General features: G+C 41.2%; 1 protein-coding gene across 10 annotated transcripts in view; it reads right to left on the bottom strand.

The window, feature by feature from the left end:
* LOC115145200 (CMP-N-acetylneuraminate-beta-1,4-galactoside alpha-2,3-sialyltransferase-like) overlaps window positions 1-21,427 on the bottom strand; it is a 103,501-nt gene that overhangs the window by 27,604 nt on the left and 54,470 nt on the right. For all 10 annotated transcript variants that reach the window (XR_003865935.2, XR_003865934.1, XR_003865936.1 and 7 more), the window contains exons 5-8: window positions 18,426-18,520; window positions 7,433-7,496; window positions 6,782-6,877; window positions 6,337-6,523 (exon numbers count right to left, since the gene is read on the bottom strand). Coding sequence is in view for 6 of the 10 variants with exons in the window: in XM_029686561.2 (XP_029542421.1) it covers window positions 6,337-6,523; window positions 6,782-6,877; window positions 7,433-7,496; window positions 18,426-18,520 (442 nt within the window). In the remaining 4 variants the exon portion in view is untranslated. The remainder of the gene's footprint in view (window positions 1-6,336; window positions 6,524-6,781; window positions 6,878-7,432; window positions 7,497-18,425; window positions 18,521-21,427) is intronic.

Genomic DNA, 21,427 nt, shown 5'->3' with positions numbered 1-21,427 from the left:
TTGTTTCTATTCCAAGAAAAATGATAAACTAAACCCTCAGAGTTTCCATTAGGAAAATATGTCGCTGTACAACATGACCGGTCAGGAGAAGGCTACTAAGAGCAAAATAATCCTAACATTTCCACACCCTAATTGTAGGCCAACCAATACCCAAACTGAGATTCTGTGAAAATAAAAACATAATTGATTTATCAAGACCAGTCCCCAAGCTTGTCTCAAAGCAGCATGAAACGGTGCTGAAATAGTTAGTTGACCAAAAATAATGCTTAAATAAATCAACTGCTGGTCTTTACTGTACGCTGCACATTTTTACATTGTATTCTATTTCCAGCAAGACTGTTCAAGCCATCGACTCACTGATGGTTGAAGATGATGAGTGATCGGCAAAAGCAATCAACATCGCTCTAATTACAGTCAGAACAAAAAGATGGCTGACGTTTTACGTGCTCCTAACCAACTGTGCTATTTTGTTAGTTTTTTGCGTTGTTTGTCACATATTTCTTTACTTATTTGGACATAATGTTGCTGCCACCGTCTTTTATGACAGAAAATGACTTCTGGACATCAGAACAGCGACTACTCACCTCGACCTGGAAGAAGCTTTTTCCTTTAATGAGTCCGACAAGCCTGATGCGAAGGATATAGTGCTTTCCCGGGAACAGACTGAAATCCCCGTCATTTCAGTGAAGAAAATACAGAGAAAAAGGGGGAGAATCCGTAGGCGAGCGAGTAAACTCCCACTGCCATCCGTTCTATTGGCCAACGTGCAATCATTGGAAGATAAAACCGACGAACTACGATCAAGATAATCCTACCAACAGGACATTAAAACAATCGGTGAAAAACGACACAGATAAAATGGAGCTGGCGGGATTTTCCATGCACCGGCAGAACAGAGATGCTACGTCTGGTAAGACGAGGGGTGGGGGTGTGTGTCTATTTGTCAATAACAGCTGGTGTGCGATCTCTAATATTAAAGAAGTCTCGAGGTATTGCTCGCCTGAGATAGAGTACCTTATGATAAGCTGTAGTCCACACTATCTACCAAGAGAGTTCTCATCTATATTATTCATAACTACTGTATCTATTTACCTCCAAAAACTGATGCTGGCACTAAGACCGCACTCAACCAACTCTATAAGGCCATAAGCAAACAAGAAAATGCTCATCCTGAAGCGGCGCTCCTAGTGGCCGGGGACTTTAATGAAGGCAAACTTAAAACCGTTTTACCTCATTTCTACCAGCATGTCACATGCTGGTAGAATGCTGGTAGAAAAAACATGCTGGTAGAAAAAAACTCTAGACCACCTTTACTCCAAACACAGAGATTCATACAAAGCTCTTCCTCGCCCTCCATTTGGCAAATCTGACCATAATTATATCCTCCTGATTCCTGCTTAAAAGCAAAAACTAAAGCAGGAAGTACCAGTGACTCGCTAAATTTGAAGTGGTCAGATGACGGGAATGCTACGCTATAGGACTGTTTTGCTAGTACAGACTGGAATATGTTCCGGGATTCATCCAATGGCATTGAGGAGTATAGCACCTTTTAACAGCTTCTACCCCCAAACCATAAGACTAAATATAGAAATGGCCACTGGACTATTTACATTGACACCACTCCCATTTGTTTTTTACACTGCTGCTACTCACTGTTTATTATCTATGCATAGTCACTTCACCCCTACCTATATGTCCAAATTACCTCATCTAACCTGTACCCACACACATGGACTCGGTACCGATACCCCCTATATGTAGCCTCGTTATTGTTATTTTATTGTTACTTTTTACTTTAGTCTATTTGGTAAATATTTTTAAAACTCTTTCTTGAACTTCACTGTGGGATATGGGCTTGTAAGTAAGCATTTCACGTTAAGGTCTACACATGTTGTATTCGGCGCATGTGACAAATACATTTTGATTTGACTCCAATCAAGTTGTAGAAACTTCTCAAGGATGATCAATGGAAACAGGATGCACCTGAGCTAAATTTCAAGTCTCATAGCAAAGGGTCTGAATACTTATGTAAATAAGGTATTTAAAACATTTTTTCTTAATACATTTGCAAACATTTCTAAAAACCTGTTTTTCGCTTTGTCATTATGGGATATTGTGTGTAGATTGATGAGGGGAAAAAACGATTTAATACATTTTACAATAAGGATGTTATTTATCAAAATGTTGAAAAAGTCAATGGGTTTGAATACTTTCCGAACGCACTGTATGTATTTGTGAAATTATGTTATATGATATACCGTTTTATTTTATTGTATGATATGCCTAATGTGTCTGCACCCCAGGAAGAGTAGGGGATCCAACAATAAATAGAAATACCCACCTGTCTGTCACTGTGTGAATAGTGATCCAGACTCACAGGACCACCCCAGTGATATGCCTATCATTCATCCATCCATCCATCCATCCATCCATCCATCCATCCATCCATCCATCCATCCATTCACTGTCTGTCTATGGGCATTGGGCAGGCCAGGTAAGCCCAGATCTGAGATACTGTTGCTCTCTGATGCGCATCAGACCCCTGAATCCCATAGCCTGTCAGCCTCCAGCCCTGCCGCCCCCCAACCCTCTGAACCCCACACACCCTGACCCACCTCCTGCTCTAAGTGATCAGAGCATCGACAAGGACAGGAGGGAGTATGTCTATGGAGCTCCTATAGATGTCCATATCCATGCAATTTATGCCAACATCAGATAAAATACTATAGGATTTGACTCTGACCCATCCTTCTATAAAGATTGGAGAATGAAGAGAGGAAGGGAGAATAAGGTATGCTGTTATTTTGAAAGTAGGAATGTGTTGTATGTGTTCTTATTCCTTATAGCCTGTCAGCTGGGTGAACAGGGAGCCCAACATGGGTGCGTGCTCAGCCCCCTCCTGTACTCCCTGTTCACCCATTCAACCATGAAGGAATGACCATAGTGACTGTAACCAGAGCATGACATTTTTCTTCTCAGAGTCCAAAACCATGTCAGTCACAGCCCTCTACAAAGCAACCTTAAAATGTCATAGCCCTCTATACTAAAAAGCAACATTGGAATGCTGCTCTAAAACTTTGGATTAAAATGTACTGTATGGTTATTATTAGAGTTATACCTCTTAAATGAAGACAGAGAAATTCCACAAGGACAATGACACCTCCCAATCCCATTCTGTGTCCCCACTTGCTTCAAGATGTCCACCATTGTTTCTGAACCCAAGAAAGCGAAGTTAACTGAACTAAATTACTATCGCCCAGTAGAACTCACTTCTGTCATCATGCTTTGAGAGGCTAGTTAGGAACATATCACCTCCACCTTACCTTACCCGACACGCTAAACACACTACAATTGGCATACTGCCCCAACAGATCCACAGATGACGCAATCACCATCGCACTGCAAACTGCTCTATCCCATCTGGACAAGAGGAACACCTATGTAACACCTATGTAAGAATGTCGTCGACTACAGCTCAGCCTTCAACACCATAGTGCCCTCCAAGCTAATCACTAAGCTCGAGGCCCTGGGTCTGAAACCTGCCCTGTGAAACTAGGTCCTGGACTTCCTGACAGGCTGACCCCAGGTGGTGAAGGTAGGCAACAACACCACCGCTACACTGATCCTGAACAGGGAGCCCAACATGGGTGCGTGCTCAGCCCCCTCCTGTACTCCCTGTTCACCCATGACTGCATGGTTACGCACATCTCCAACTCAATCATCAAGTTTGCAGATGACACAACAGTGGTAGGCTTAATTACCAACAATGATGAGACAGCCTACAGGGAGGAAGTGAGGGCCTTGGTGGAGTGGTACCAGGAAAATAAACTCTCCCTCAAACTTGAAAGTGTATTCCAGGGTTTCTTCTGGATCAAAAAGTGGCTTAGCTAGTGGGTGTGGAAGGGGGCATGGCAATGGATGTGGTTGGCCAATAGCCGTGGCTGAATTTTAGAGAACATTTTAGAGGCTCCCATCTTGGTGGTTTAGAGAAAATGTTACAGGTTTTAAGCAAATTTCCTGCGTTTCTACATATTCTGCCATGGAGCTGAGAGAAAATGTTGCCGTCTTAACACTCATTTCCTGCAATTTTATGCATTTGCCATGGCTAAGGATGTGTTCGTATAACAAAATACATACAGCTAAATTAATTGTTTTGGTAACTTTCATTTCTCCCAGACTGTTTAGCTTTTATTCTGGTGATAAAAAAATCTAGATACATTATCTTTTCTACATGTTTGTATATCTGTTTTGGTCATTTAAGCTTACACTGAAACGGTTCTCCATCCCAAAAATGTATTTAGTTTTTTACATTGTTTGGAATGAGGCGGCCCAAAAAAATACATACATATTCTTCATACAATTCAGTATGGTATAATGGTACAAATGGTATAATGACAGTAAATATGAATTCTCCAGTCACAACAAGTGCGGAGTTCCAAAGTCAGATTATAAGGCTACTATTATCTAGTATTATCCAATTGAGGTAAACAGTGTGGTAAAGATGGGTATAAACAGGTAAGTGACAAAATAATGAAACACCAACATAAAGTGTATTAATACGACATTGGGCCACCATGGGCCAAAACAGCTTCAATGCACCTTCACATAGATTCTACAAGTGTCTGGAACTCTATTCGAGGAATGCGACACCATTCTTCTTTGAGAAATTCCATGATTTGGTGTTTTTTTGATGGTGGTGGAAAACACTGTCTCAGGGTCCGCTCCAGAATCTCCCATAAGTGTTCAAAAGCAGAGGTGCATAAAGATGGCGGCTGGCATGCACTTACCACAAATTCCAAGTTCGCTAAATTCCTAAAAAAATGTTTATGGTCATTAGCAATGTATACATGATCCCAATTTTAGCTTTAAGATGCTGGCAATTATTGGCACATTAAACCATATCGCGCTCCCTACTGTAGTTTAAAAACTCAGTGGATAGTGAAAATGTCAAGAACTTTGAACGTTTCTTCAAGTGCAGTCGCAAAACTATCAAGCACTATGATGAAACTGGCTCTCATGAGGACCGCCACACTAAAAGAAGACCCAGAGTTACCTCTGCTGCAGAGGATACGTTCATTAGAATTACCAGGCTCAATAATTGCAGCTCAAATACATGCTTCATAGAGTTCAAGTTACAGACTCATCCCAACATCAACTGTTCAGAGGAGACTGCGTGAATCAAGCCTTCATGGTAGAATTGCTTAAAAACACCACTACTAAAGTACACAAATATGAAGAAGAGACTTGCTTGGGCCGAGAAACACGAGCAATCAACATTAGATCGGTGGAAAACTGTCCTTTGGTCTGATGAGTCCAAATGTGAGATTTCTGGTTCCAACCGCCGTGTCTTTGTGAGATGCAGAGTAGGCGAACGGATAATCTCTGCATGTGTGGTTCCCACCGTGAAGCACAGAGGAGGTGTGATGGTGTGGGGGTGCTTTGCTGGTGACACTGTCTGTGATTTATTTAGAATTCAAGGCACACTTAACCAGCATGGCTACCACAGCATTCTGCAGCGATATGCCATCCCATCTGGTTTGCGCTTAGTGCGACTATTATTTGTTTTTCAACAAGACAATGACCCAACACACCTCCAGGCTGTGTAAGGGCTATTTACCAAGTAGGAGAGTGATGGAGTGCTGCATCAGATGACCTGGCCTCCACAATCACCCGACAATGTAGAAAATAGTAAAAATAAAGAAAAACCCTTGAATGAGTAGGTGTCCAAACTTTTGACTGGTACTGTATATGTTTTGATAAAGATTGAATACCAACTAAAGTAGCCAAACAACTTCTTAAAATTAAGCACGTTAATCTGCTTTACAAGGGTTGTAAAGAGCTTAACTGGCATACATAAGCACTGCCTGAGTTTCAAGTTTGGGGAAGATAATTTTCACAATGAAAACTGATTTAAAGATAGTTTGCATTCAATTTCAATGCTAAATGCATTAACTCCAGAAACAGGAATTTGCCCAATTATAATACAACTCAAGTTTAAAAATTCTAAATAACAATTCCATTTAAATTATTTTTATTTTCCAATTCAATTCCAAATCAGGCAGTCTGAATTCCAATTCCATTCCAGGGATGATTTTCTTTTACAATATGACAATTTCAATTCCAATAAAAAAAATATATGATTGCTACAATTGAATTCCAAGTAAATTCTCCACTTCCTGCTTGAATTCCAGAATTGAATTGGAAATTAAATTGGAATTGACCCCAACCCTGATGTTCTCATGACATGGCTTTAACATTTTCTCCATGAATTGGGATTCAATTGGAACTTTACCTAACGTTGTAGGAACGGTCACTCTTTGCTGGATTACCACTTACCAGCCTCTCTTTAAAGATCATGGACCGCAGCCATTTGAAGTCGAGAGCTTTGAAGGCAGAGAGAACGAAGAGGGAGTCCTGTTCGTAGCGTTCAGTCTTCTGGATGGCTCCCTCTGGGTAGGTGATACGCATAGTGGTCCGGGAGCCCACATCTTTCTCATAGCCACTCACTGGGGCCTCGTTCAACCTGCAACACACACAGGTCAACTAGGACTAGGAATCTATAAACATATGGTTCTCACAATCACTGGCTCTTACTCAATTGGTCTTTCCTTAATTCCTCGCATCCTCTCTCTTCGCCTCCTTCTCAAAACATATTGGAGAAGGTCAGAACTTTGGATGTTCTCCTCTAATGCTCTTGAGAAGGAGGCGAGGATAAAGGATTGAAGGAATCTAGAAAATATTATTTAAGAACCCTGGAGGTGATGTGCCTTTTAAAACTGACCTTGCAATCACATTGTACTCGTCAATCCTTGCACCCATAGACTTGTTGGTCAGAATAGCACCATTTCCCATGATTATGCACTTTTTACAACTCAGACTAGAAGAGCAGGAAAAGAACACAGAAAAACAAAATTTCTGTGAGGTTTGTGAAGAGAGGAAAATGACAAGTACTGCAGTGATTTATTCATGTGTAGTTGTGCAATTGCTATCAGGTTCCCTGACAGCATTATGTAGTAGAGAATGTGACCTCTGTTAAGACTGAGTTCTACATTCCAGGTGGAAAATTAAACACATTCCCAATTTCCTTAGTTGATGATATCAAGGTCGGCAAATAATGGTTGTGGAAAGAACCAAGCCCTTAACAAGACAGAACACTGGAAAATCAGCAATGTTTTCGGGATTGGTAGAACATATTTCTTGCCTGGTCCCAGATCTCTTTGTGCTGTCTAGCCAACTTATATGGTTGTTTTGGCATGACAATGACCAAAAATGGGCAAATCAGCAAAAACATATTTGGGACCAGGCTAGAATATTTCTGAGTAAGCCGAGAGTTTGCATACAGGTTAGTTTCTGAATGTCTTGAGAAGCAGGCATGACCCTTTAAACGCCCCAAGATGCCCCCTGATGTTGCCGAGTTAGAGGTGTGAAATACCTGTCCAGCTCATCTTCCAGACCATAGCTCTTTGTGGCTGTCAGAATATTATCTATGATCTTTTCTGAGGAGAGAAGAAAAGATTTTTAAACCAGCACATTCTCTGGGCAGCAATCCTTGGACCCCAAGGAATGAGGTTACATCAGGTTTCCCCAAGGATAATACCCCCACTATGTTAAAGATAATTTAAAAAACAATACAAAAAATAAAAATAAAAACAGTATAGTAAATACTACAGTAATATCTGCAAAAACACTAAATTAATTACTATTGTATTTACAACAGTTTTTACTAAAGTAATACTACAGTATTTATACTGCGAATCGTTTCAGGAAACTAGACGTATGTCGCGCATCACTTCACAGGAGAGCCATTTGAACCTAAACTTTTGTTTTATCAAAATATTTTTTGGGGGGCAGAAATACCTTCTGGAACATGTGAAATTTCATGTGACTTAATAACAAACTTGTACGCCATCTGTAGATATGTATACAATTGTTAAATTACGAGCCTAGTTTGTTCAGCCACCAAAATATATAGGAAACTTCCCGCCAGTCAAGATTGGCTGAGATAATGAGAGGGCTGGACAAGGCGAGACATGAGTTCGGATTTGTCTGCCATGTAGCGCGCTTCTGTCTACAACATGAGCTGGTAGGTTTGTGTAGCTTAATTCTTTCTAACGCAGCTTTTTTGAACAATATCACGTAGTAAAACCGTAAGAAGCGAAAGTGTTGCTCTCAGGTGGAATTAGAGTATGATAGCTAAGGAGAAAATTATGTCGTTTGATTGGAAATATGCAGAGGTAGTCATAAAGAGAACACAGAGAAGGCTATTGTATAAAACACCTGTCTCAGGACTACTTCAAATATAGGGCAACCATGGCATCTGTGAAAGAGAGGGAGAAGTATCTATCCATGTATACAGGTAAGATAGTCTAGCTAGCTACAGTTGAAGTCGGAAGTTAACATACACCTTAGCCAAAAACATTTCAACTCAGTTTTTCACAAACAAAAGTTTACATACACTCAATAAGTATTTGGTAAAATTGCCTTTAAATTGTTTAACTTGGGTCAAACGTTTCAGGTAGCCTTCCACAAGCTTCCCACAATAAGTTGGGTGAATGTTGGCCCATTCTGGTGTAACTGAGTCTGGTTTGTAGGCCTCCTTGCTCCCAAGAATGAACCAGACTTGTGGAGGTCTACAATTTTTTTTTTTAGGTCTTGGCTGATTTCTTTAGATTTTCCCATGATGTCAAGCAAAGAGGCACTGAGATTGAAGGTGGGCCTTGGAATACATCCACAGGTACACCTCCAATTGACTCAAATTATGTCAATTAGCCTATCACAGTGGTTCTTAACCTCGATCGAACCCCAGGGGTTCGGTGAGTCAGTCTCAGGGGTTCGGCGGAGGTCAAGACACACATCCGACTCATATGATTCATGATGACACGCCTCGCTTGGCCATCGTTGGCTGCAGGTGATCACGCTACATCGCTTGGCCTATCTGTGCTGCAGGGAATTTGGTACGCTCAGTAGTCGACTTGTGACTGTCGTGATGGTACGTCTTGTGATTTCTTTCTTAATATTTGAATCCCTTCATACTTACTTATGTTGAGCAAAAAAAGTAAGTGGTCGGACGAATATGTACAATATGGATTCACATGTATAACGGAACGTGATGGGAGTCAGCGTCCTAACTGCATGATTTGCAATGCCAAGTTGAGCACCGGCAAAACTAAGAGAACACTTCCTTAAGCTGCATGGAGATGGAAAATACAAGAACACAACGCTCGCTGAATTCAAGGTGAAGCGAGCCAGATTCGATGAAAAGGCTAATCTGCCTGTTCTCGGCTTTGTACCCATCAACAAACCGATCCTCACAGCATCGTGCGAACAACTAAGGCAGCCGATGTGAAGAAACTTGTGGATGACTTCTTCAAAGACAACAATCTTTCATGGGATATGGTTTCTGCAATTTGTTCGGACGGAGCTCCAGTCATGCTGGGAAGAAAGTCTGGTTTTGGTGCGCTAGTGAAAGCCGATGCACCACACATCATTGTTACGCATTGTATTCTGCACAGGCATGCGTTGGCAACAAAAACCTTGCCTCCAAAACTGGCAGAAGTATTAAAAATTGTAGTGGAATGCGTGAACTATGTGCGAACTAGTGCTCTGAGGCACAGCATCTTCAGTGAGCTGTGTAAAGAAATGGGCTCTGAATTCGAGGTACTTCTGTACCATTTTAACGTTCGGTGGTTATCCCGGGGACAGGTGCTGAATCGTGTTTTTGCTGTGCGTGTGGAATTAGCCCTGTTTTTGCAAGAGCACCAACATTGTCATGCAGATTGCTTCAAAAATTCTGAGTTCATTCTCATTTTAGCGTACATGGCTGATATCTACGCAGCTCTCAATCATCTCAATCAAAAGATGCAGGGCGGTGGAGTCAACATCATCGAAGCGGAGGAAAACCTGAAGGCTTTTCAAAAAAAGCTACCGTTATGGAAACGATGAACAGAGAACGATAACTTCGCAAACTTTCCCCTGCTGGACGACTGTGTAAGTAAGATCGAAGATGTATCTGGAATCGGAGACATTTCTGTACCCGCTGAACTGAAGCAAGCAATTGCCACACACTTAGATGAGCTTGCAAAGTCTCTCGACGGATACTTCCCTACAAGAGAGTCATATCCAGCATGGGTGAGACAGCCGTTCACGTTTAGTGTTGAGACAACAGATGTCAATGATGAATACCTCGATGAAATCATTGAAATTCAGCAGAGCCAGGTTCAACAGCAACTCTTCAGAACAACAACGCTTTCAACGTTTTGGTGTCAACAAATGGTAACGTACCCTGTTACTGCTAAGAAAGCTCTGGAGATTTTCATACCGTTTGTTACAACATATCTTTGCGAGCAATCCTTTTCGAGGATGCTGGACATAAAAGCGAAGAAAATGAACTTTCTTGCGAAAATGAACTTTCTTGCGAAAATGAACTTTCTTGCGAAAATGAACTTTCTTGCGAAAATGAACTTTCTTGCGAAAATGACATGAGAGTGGCACTTGCCAAGGTAAAGCAGCGCATTTCTGAACTGGTCTCTGAAAGGAAACAGCAGAAGTCACACTGATTTGCAGTAAATATTCATTATTATGTTTTTGTTTTTGTGTGAAAATCATGTTTTGATGATTTTGTTCTTTGAACACAGTGATGTTGATGCACGGTTCATTTTGTGCATTTGAATTTTTTTTCCAATTAAGAAGGGTTTGGTGAATGCGCATATGAAACTGGTGAGGTTCAGTACCTCCAACAAGGTTAAGAACCATTGGCCTATCAGAAGCTTCTAAAGCCATGACATCATATTCTGGAATTTTACAAGCTGTTTAAAGGCACAGTCAACTTAGTGTATGTAAACTTCTGACCCACTGGAATTGTGATACAGTGAATTATAAGTGAAATAATCTGTCTGTAAACAATTGTTGGAAAAATTACTTGTCTTGCACAAAGTAGATGTCCTAACCGACTTGCCAAAACTATAGTTTGTTAACCTCTTGCTCCTACCTGACACGCAGGCGTCCCATCTAGACATCTGGAAATGCAAATGCGCTACGCTAAATGCTAATAGTACTAGTTAAAACTCAAACGTTCATTAAAATACACATGCAGGGTATTGAATTAAAGCTACACTCGTTGTGAATCCAGGCAACAAGTCAGATTTTTAAAATGCTTTTCGGCGAAAGCATGAGAAGCTATTATCTGATAGCATGTAACACCCCAAAAGACCCGCAGGGGACGTAAACAAAATAATTAGCATAGTCGGCGCTACACAAACCGCACAAATAAAATATAAAACATTCATTACCTAGATGTCCCATAATCACTATTGGGTCTTTTTTTCGATTAAATCGGTCCATATATAGCCTAGATATCGATTTATGAAGACTGTGTGATAAACGAAAAAAAATAGCGTCTTATAACGCAACGTCATTTTTTTAAATTAAAAAAGTTGACGATAAACTTTCACAAAACACTTCGAAATACTTTTGTAATGCAACTTTAGGTATTAGTAAACGTTAATAAGCGATCAAATTAATCACGAGACGAAGTATATTCTATAGGGGTACATCTGGAAATAATGTCCGGGTAAATCTCAACCAAAATATCTGTTCGGAGACCTGAAGAAAAAGGCTGTCTCTTGTTCGTTTGACCAAAAAACAAAGACTAGGCAAATGACAAGACTGTTGACATCGTGTGGAAGCTGTAGGTATTGCAACCTCGGCCGCATTTATTGTGGTTCACCTTTATCAATCGGTTGAAGTCGCGCATGGATATATTTTTCCATTTTCAGATTTTCCTGCACTTTTCGATGAAACGCACGTTCTGTTATAGTCACAGCCGTGATTTAACCAGTTTTATAAACGTCTGAGTGTTTTCTATCCACACATACTAATCATATACATATACTATATTCCTGGCATGAGTAGCAGGGCACTGAAATGTTGCGCGATTATTAACAGAATGTTCGAAAAAGTAAGCCCTAAGCTTAAGTGGACATTTGTGGAGTGGTTGAAAAACAAGTTTTAATGACTCCAATCTAAGTGCATGTATACTTCCGACTTCAACTTCACATTTTCATATATTACACATTTCTAATTTTGTTGTTTATTTAAAGCTTACTGTTAGCTAGCTGGCTAATGTGTGTTACTTTAGTAATATTATTTGTATCTCAGATCCATTTGTATTGCTAGTTATAGTCTAATGTTAGCTAGCTAGCTAACATTGTAACTGGTTGGTTAGCTACCTGCAGATTCATGCAGGGTAGTAACGATATGAGTTGAGGTTATGGTTCATTGTTTAGCTAGCTACATGTCTAAACAAAAGACTCCACTATGCAAGTAACCATTTCAATAGAATCTTCATGATGTCACTGTGACAACTGTCAATAGACATAGCTGGTAAATTCGCTCTTGCTGTCTACTCTGATTTCAGAGCACTTGTCTGAGTGTGCCAGAGCGCAGAATAACTGACGAATTTACGAACGCTCAACCCCCGTTGAATATGGCCGATGTCAGTAAACATTGGCAAAAAAGTGTCATTAAATTGTTGCCAGCAGCACAGTTATGGTCACCAAAGCTCTGGATAACATAAAAACAGCCTAACCAGCTCTGCTAGGGGGAGTAAAATGGTCAGTGAGCTCTTCTCTAATTTGTGGCTGGAAGTAGCTAGCCAACGATAGCCAGTTACCTTGAGTGCTTGACTGCTGTTGTTAGGTCAGAACGCTCGGCTCAACCCTACTCCTCGGCCAGAGTGTTCAGTGTGCGCTCTAAACGCCCCCTAGAGCGAAAAGCTCTGAATTTGCGAATGGACAATCTGACAATGCTCTGAGTTTACAAATGCCAAGAGCGCACTCTGGTACACCAGATTGAATTTACGAACACACCCATAGTATAAACCAGCCTTAAGTCTTGAAATCTTGGGTTGTTTAGTACATGGCCTTACATGTGAATCCTTAAAGAGATGGGTGGGGCTAAGGCTTAAGAGGGTGTGAACGATGGGTGCAGACAAAGAGCTCTCCAGTAGGTGTACCAAAACATTCAAGGGCCATCAACTTTCAAAGCATAATAACTTTCTCATTGTTCCTCAACTGCAGGGTATGATAGACCATTTTCTAGCATTGAGTCTCTACTTTTATCCAAGGTTAAAAACATCACTTCAAATTTTGCAACATAAGACCAAATTGAGCCGGTCGGTCAACTATAGTAAACTTTACTACAGTATACTAGTCATGTCCACAAAAACACAACAGTGAATACTACAGTAAAGCCCATAAAAACACTACAGTGAATACTATAGTATACTCCAGCAAAAACATTACAGTGAATACCATATTATATAAATATATTCATGCTTCAGTATTTAGAGCATAGTATTTTTCATATGGGCACTGGGAGGCCCTAAGTCTTTCTGTAAACTCTACAGTAAACAAATGCTCTCACTACCTCACTTTGTTTCTTGTCCTTACACACTGCTGGCCTTTATGCATCTTTGAAGTATGCTTCCCTTAAACTGAGATGCCCATTGTCTGCCTGTACAACAACTCTTGCTATTTATCTAGTCAGTTATAGTTGGAATACATTATTTTATAGGAAGGAAAAACTTAAGTACTGTTTCCTAGTCCATACTTTCCCTGGATCTTTCCACTATTTACATAGCCAGTTATTCTAGCAAGTCCTAGGGAGTAACTATGAAGTACAATTTCCTATAGTCCTTAGACTGAGATGCTCCTGTCTGCACAACAACACTAGCTAGGCCTATTTATATAGCCAGTTATTCTAGGAAGATATAAAAGGAAAGGAATGACTGCAATCCGGATGTTTTCTATACAATTGACAAGGTTAAATACACTTGGCCTATAATTCAGGAGATCAAGTTTAAATTAACAGTAATTGCCTAAACAATTGTGAGAGCTGAATCGCTGGACCATCTGTCATGAGATGACAGATGATGACATGATGATTTGACTGTATACTGTAGGCTTAGGCCAAGTAGGCTACTTGCGTGCTATTCGTGATTATTGACGTTAAACTAAATTGCCAGAGCATTAAATTGCTATTAGGCACTTGTGTTCAATTCTCAGATGCAGTGGAGATCATAAAAATGATGATCCAAAGGTGACCCATTTTAGCAAAATATGTTTTTCAGTTAGCATACTTTTTTGAACATAATTATTACTGTAATTAGGTCATGATGCATTTAAAAAAAAATGGAATCAGCCCATTGTTAAAACAATATTGCCTATAGCAGTGTTTCCTAAAGCTGGTCCTGGGGACACAACAGGTGCACATTTTAGTTTTTGCCCTAGCACCAAACCCACAATTTCACTAGTCAATAGTTTGATGATGAGTTGAACAGTGCAAAAACAAAAATGTGCACGCTTTTGGGTCCCCAGACCCTGGATTAGGGAACATTGACTATAGTGAATTATACTATAGTAGATTGTGTCACGGGATGTGTCAGTATGACACATGATTTTGAAATCCCGTGACACAATCTACTATAGTATAATTGAGGATCACTCAGAGGCAGTGAAAAGCATTGATGTAGAGACAGTCTCAGCTTTGTCCAAAATGACTTGCATATGTGCATTGTGACTAACACTGGAGAGATGGGGAGGGAGAGGGCTGCATAATAAAAGGTATCCCTCTCCCAAAATAGGGCACTACTTTTGATCACAAAAACATCCTATGGCGTTCTGCATTAGCATCGAACAGCCCCCGTGATATGCAGCTGTTCAGGGAAGCTAGAAACCATTATACACAGGCAGTTAGAAAAGCCAAGGCTAGCTTTTTCAAGCAGAAATTTGCTTCCTGCAACACTAACTCAAAAAAGTTCTGGGACACTGTAAAGTCCATGGAGAATAAGAACACCTCCTCCCAGCTGCCCACTGCACTGAAGATAGGAAACACTGTCACCATTGATAAATCCACCATAATTGAGAATTTCAATAAGCATTTTTCTACGGCTGGCCATGCTTTCCACCTGGCTACTCCTACCCCGGTCAACAGTACTGCACCCCCAACAGCAACTCGCCCAAGCCTTCCCCATTTCTCCTTCTCCCAAATCCGTTCAGCTGATGTTCTGAAAGAGCTGCAAAATCTGGACCCCTACAAATCAGCCGGGCTAGACAATCTGGACCCTTTCTTTCTAAAAATTATCTGCCGAAATTGTTGCCACCCCTATTACTAGCCTGTTCAACCTCTCTTTCGTGTCGTCTGAGATTCCCAAAGATTGGAAAGCAGCTGCGGTCATCCCCCTCTTCAAAGGGGGACACACTCTTGACCCAAACTGCTACAGACCTATATCTATCCTACCATGCCTTTCTAAGGTCTTCGAAAGCCAAGTCAACAAACAACAAACGACCATTTCGAATCTCACCATACCTTCTCTGCTATGCAATCTGGTTTCAGAGCTGGTCATGGGTGCACCTCAGCCACGCTCAAGGTCCTAAACGATATCTTAACCGCCATCGATAAGAAACATTACTGTGCAGCCGTATTCATTGATCTGGCCAAGGCTTTCAACTCTGTCAATCACCACATCCTCATCGGCAGACTCGACAGCCTTGGTTTCTCAAATGATTGGCTTGCCTGGTTCACCAACTACTTCTCTGATAGAGTTCAGTGTGTCAAATCGGAGGGTCTGCTGTCCGGACCTCTGGCAGTCTCTATGGGGGTGCCACAGTGTTCAATTCTTGGACCGACTCTCTTCTCTGTATACATCAATGAGGTCGCTCTTGCTGCTGGTGAGTCTCTGATCCACCTCTACGCAGACGACACCATTCTGTATACTTCCGGCCCTTCTTTGGACACTGTGTTAACAACCCTCCAGGCAAGCTTCAATGCCATACAACTCTCGTTCCGTGGCCTCCAATTGCTCTTAAATACAAGTAAAACTAAATGCATGCTCTTCAACCGATCGCTACCTGCACCTACCCGCCTGTCCAACATCACTACTCTGGACGGCTCTGACTTAGAGTACGTGGACAACTACAAATACTTAGGTGTCTGGTTAGACTGTAAACTCTCCTTCCAGACCCATATCAAAGATATCCAATCCAAAGTTAAATCTAGAATTGGCTTCCTATTTCGCAACAAAGCATCCTTCACTCATGCTGCCAAACATACCCTTGTAAAACTGACCATCCTACCAATCCTCGACTTTGGCGATGTCATTTACAAAATAGCCTCCAATACCCTATTCAACAAATTGGATGCAGTGCAATCCGTTTTGTCACCAAAGCCCCATATACTACCCACCATTGCGACCTGTACGCTCTCGTTGGCTGGCCCTCGCTTCATACTCGTCGCCAAACCCACTGGCTCCATGTCATCTACAAGACCCTGCTAGGTAAAGTCCCCCCTTATCTCAGCTCGCTGGTCACCATAGCATCTCCCACCTGTAGCACACGCTCCAGCAGGTATATCTCTCTAGTCACCCCCAAAACCAATTCTTTCTTTGGCCGCCTCTCCTTCTAGTTCTCTGCTGCCAATGACTGGAACGAACTACAAAAATCTCTGAAACTGGAAACTCTTATCTCCCTCACTAGCTTTAAGCAACAACTGTCAGAGCAGCTCACAGATTACTGCACCTGTACAGAGCCCACCTATAATTTAGCCCAAACAACTACCTCTTTCCCAACTGTATTTTATTTATTTATTTATTTTGCTCCTTTGCACCCCATTATTTTTATTTCTACTTTGCACATTCTTCCATTGCAAAACTACCATTCCAGTGTTTTACTTGCTATATTGTATTTACTTTGCCACCATGGCCTTTTTTGCCTTTACCTCCCTTCTCACCTCATTTGCTCACATTGTATATAGACTTGTTTATACTGTATTATTGACTGTATGTTTGTTTTACTCCATGTGTAACTCTGTGTCGTTGTATCTGTCGAACTGCTTTGCTTTATCTTGGCCAGGTCGCAATTGTAAATGAGAACTTTTTCTCAACTTGCCTACCTGGTTAAATAAAGGTGAAAAAAAGAAATCAGGGCCTATAGGGGTCTGATTAAAAGTAGTGCACTATATAGGCAATAGGGTGCAATTTGGGACGCAACCAGGGAGAAGAGTTGTTGACTACTGTGGTGATATCCTAGATATAAACAGACAAGATCAATCAGGCTGGATGGGAATCATTTGAAAGGATTTTCTCTCCTTCCAGTCAAACCACACAGCTGATATCAGATGAGGGCTAGGCTACCATAGCACCATCTGCAAGGGTGAGGCACCTAGGCTAGGCACACCCCTGAAACAGCCCAATGTCTGACAATGAAGGACTCTAGTTCTGCCAACCAATCAATAACAAGACAAAGGCTTACAGTATGACTTTAATAATCTATGTTCAGGCAGAAGTGGAAACCACATGTTTAGTGTGATCCCTCAAACTGCCTTTACTACCGAGTCACAGAACAGAAAACGCCCAGAATGTGTTGGTTAGTTGGGAGAATAGAGGGTGTTGGTTGGGCTTCCTGGTTCCTATCAGCCATGAGGATGAGGGCAGGCAGTCAGGCCACAAATAGCTCACTGATTATTACTGATTAATAGGTCTCTCTTACAGAAGAGATTACTTCAATAACCTGTATAAATAAAGGTTAAATTAAATAAAACTGATTAGATGATGCTGTGTTGAAGGCAGGGTAGTGGCTGGCTACATACTGTAGCTAATCATTCCACAACTAACATGTGTTTGGGTGGGAGACTTGTGGCGTGAGGAACAAAGGTGTGGGGCTGAGACTGGGCTTTCCAATTAGGGCCTGACACTGGTAGGCAGAAGGATCTGACAGTGGTCCTGTAGTGTGTTGGTGTTGCTCAATGTTACTGTTCAGTATTACAGAGAAAGGGCATGGATGGAGTTTGGTATCAGAATCAGACAGATTTCTATGAGAACACTAGTTAGCAAACACCCTTCCTCTAATACCGAGAACCAAGAACATAAAGGCATTTTCTGCACATGCAACATGGAGAGCTAGACTACAAAGTCATCCTCCTGATACCTTTCCAGGGATATTTATATATTTAGCACAATTTGAGCGCACTGACACCATCATTATCGTCATTACATTTAGACAGATTTCTATTAAAACAGCTATAACATTGATATTTACGTCAAATGAACCCAAATGTGTAACATCAACTTTACAAGGGATTTGACGAGATTAAACACTAGTTAAATTGGTGATCACATTGTTTTAAAAAATATAAGCGAGGGGCAGCAAGAAATGCTTTGCTTAGCTGTGATGCCTGCATAGCTAGGAGAAACAGTGAGGTTATTCTCAATAAGGCCAGTATTTGGACATTGTGTACTGCCCTCATCTAAGCAGTCACCCAAAGCACTACCTCCCTGTAGTTGAGCTAGTGGTCAACAGTGTCCTCTCCCAGGGGCTCCCCATTCCTCATGGTCATCCAAAATGAAATAGATCTAAAATGGAGGTCCATACCTTGCATTTTCATTCCAAAGGGTGGGAAGAATTTGCTGATTTTGGTGAATCGTCTAAAATTCGGATCAAGGAACATGGGGGCTGGTTTAGTGAACCTGGAGAAAAACAGAGAGAGCACAAGATATACCAAGTGAGAGTGAGACTAATGAGAATTAACAGGCCATAAATACAGTGCATTCGGAAAGGATTCAGACCCCTTGACTTTTTCCACATTTTGTTGTTACAGCCTTATTCTAAAATGTATCAAATAGTTTTTTCCCTCATCAATATACACACAATATCCCATAATGACAAAGGAAACACAGGTTTAGACAATTTTGCAAATTTATTAAAAAGCACCTTTGGCAGTGATTACAGCCTGAAGTCTTCTTGGGAATGACACTACAAGCTTGGCACACCTGTATTTGGGGAGTTTCTCCCATTCTACTCTGCAGATCCTCTCAAACTCTGCTAGATTGGATGGGGAGGGTGGCTGCCCATTTATTTTCAGGTCTCTCCAGAGATGTTTGATCAAGTTCAAGTCCGGGCTCTGGCTGGGCCACTCAAGGACAGTCAGAAACTTGTACCCAAGGCCACTCCTGCGTTGTCTTGGCTGTGTGCTGTTAGGTTCTAATTATCAGAGTAAATAACTCAAAGGACACTATGAAAGCTTAACCAAGTTTAATTCTTCCCAGAGGATCAATACAGCTGCATTTGACAAAACATGTTTCCACCACCACAAGTATTTATACTCCGATGTAGGCACTCCTTCTCTCCAATCTATCATGGTTTGACAGGAAGAGGGTAATAAACCATAATTTCTCCCTTAACCTGTAGTGACACCCCATCCCATGAACGGGACCGTTGTCATCATCTGACACTAATTAGCATAACACAACGGACATAAATCTTCCTAGAAATTCTTCCTATTCATGAAAATGACAAGTGAAATATATTGGAACACAGCTTAGCCTTTTGTTAATCACCCTGTCATCTCAGATTTTCAAAATATGCTTTACAGCCAACGCTAGACAAGCATTTGTGTAAGTTTAGCGATAGCCTAGCATAGCATTATGCCTTGCTAAGCAGCAGGCAACCTTGTCACGGAAATCAGAAAAGCAATCAAATGAATTAGTTTACCTTTGATGAACTTCGGATGTTTTCACTCACGAGACTTCCAGGTAGACAGCCAAAGTTCATTTTTTCCCAAAAGATCATTTTTGGAGGCGAAATAGCTCCGTTTGTTCTTCACATTTGGCTGAGAAATCGCCCGGAAATTGCGGTCTCCACAACGCCGAAAAATATTCCAAATTAGCTCCATAATATCGACAGAAACATGGCAAACGTTGTTTAGAATCCATCCTCAAGGTGTTTTTCTAATATCTATTCGATAATATATCCGTCGGGACAATTCGTTTTTCACTAGGACCGATTGGAGTATTGGCTACCTCTGTATTTTACGCGAGAATCTCTCTCGGAGCCACCATGTGACCACTTACGCAATGTGGCCGCCTACGGCTATTCTTCAACAGAAATGCGTAAAACTACGTCACAATGCTGTAGACACCTTGGGGAATACGTAGAAAGCGTAGTAAGCTCGTTGATGGTACATTCACAGCTGAATAGGGAGTTATTGGAACGCAGCGCTTTCAAAACCTGGGGCACTTCCGGATTGGATTTTTCTCAGGCTTTCGCCTGCAACATCAGTTCTGTTATATTCACAGACAATATCCTTACAGGTTTGGAAACGTTAGAGTGTTTTCTATCCAAAGCTGTCAATTATATGCATATTCTAGCATATTTTCCTGACAAAATATCCCGTTTAAAACGGGAACCTTTTTTTTCCAAAAATGAAAATACTGCCCCCTAACACCAAGAGGTTTTAAGGGGATCTGACCAGACCTCAACCCCTCAGTTGCCTAATCCACATATGTCCATCCATATCCTCTATAGCAATCCTGTGACTTCCTCCCATCCACCCACCACATTCCAAAGCCATCTGGCTCCTGCAGATAACCATTAATGTCTGATGTAAAAACTAGTCTCTAGGATAGCAATGTTCCAAGTTTAACACAGCATCCAACAGTCCCCCCATTTTGAACATTTTAACTCCACACTGTTCAACATTACATACACTTGGAAATGACATATACATGAACAAACAATAATAATAAAACATGAACAAAAAAATAAATAAAACATGATTATAAATGAACAAACAATGATAACAAAACATTCACCGTGAGGTTTACAAACTCAGAGACTTATGGCCTCTGTGCATGGTGTGATCATAAATCAATCTTATTTCCATCTCTCATCACACAACAGAATGACATTCCAGCTGAAGCTGGTGGCTTCCTCCACTTCAGCTAGAGCTGCTTTTAGTTTCTCCACTTTCTCCTTCTAGTTCCTAAGAGAGTGATAGCATAAGAGTTGATGGCGCTGACAGAGATGGTTGCCTTGCTTCAGGTCCTCAGATAACTATGCAGTTATTTGTTTTTTTATGTACTATTTCTTACATTGTTAGCTCAGAAAATCTCAGGTGTTATTACATACAGCCGGGAAGAACTATTGGATATAAAAGCGACGTCTACTTACCATCATTACGACCAGGAACAAGTCTTACCCGAAACGGATCCTTTGTTCGGACCTCCACCCTGGACATGTGATCTTATCCCAGAGGCCGACCCAAAACAAAGTGGTCGCCGCAGGAGAGGCAGATGGAGTGGCCTCTTGGTCAGACTCAGAAGGCGAGCACACCATCCACCGCTTCCTAGCATTATTACTCACTAATGTCCAATCTCTAGATAACAAGGTGGACGAAATTAGGGCATGAGTTGCCTTCCAGAGAAACATCAGAGATTGTAACATTCTGTTTCATGAAAACTGCTCACTCGGGATACGTTGTCAGAGTCGGTAAAGCCACCCGGTTTCTTCATGCAACGCGCCAACAGAAGCAAACATCTCTCTGGTAAGAAGACGGGCGGGTGTGTATGCCTTAATGATTAACGACTCATGGTGTA

The sequence above is a fragment of the Oncorhynchus nerka genome, linkage group LG17, assembly GCF_034236695.1.
Source record: "Oncorhynchus nerka isolate Pitt River linkage group LG17, Oner_Uvic_2.0, whole genome shotgun sequence".
Classification (NCBI taxonomy): domain Eukaryota; kingdom Metazoa; phylum Chordata; class Actinopteri; order Salmoniformes; family Salmonidae; genus Oncorhynchus; species Oncorhynchus nerka.
Note: the sequence above shows the minus strand (reverse complement) of the source record. Positions and strands in the feature narration are given on the sequence as shown.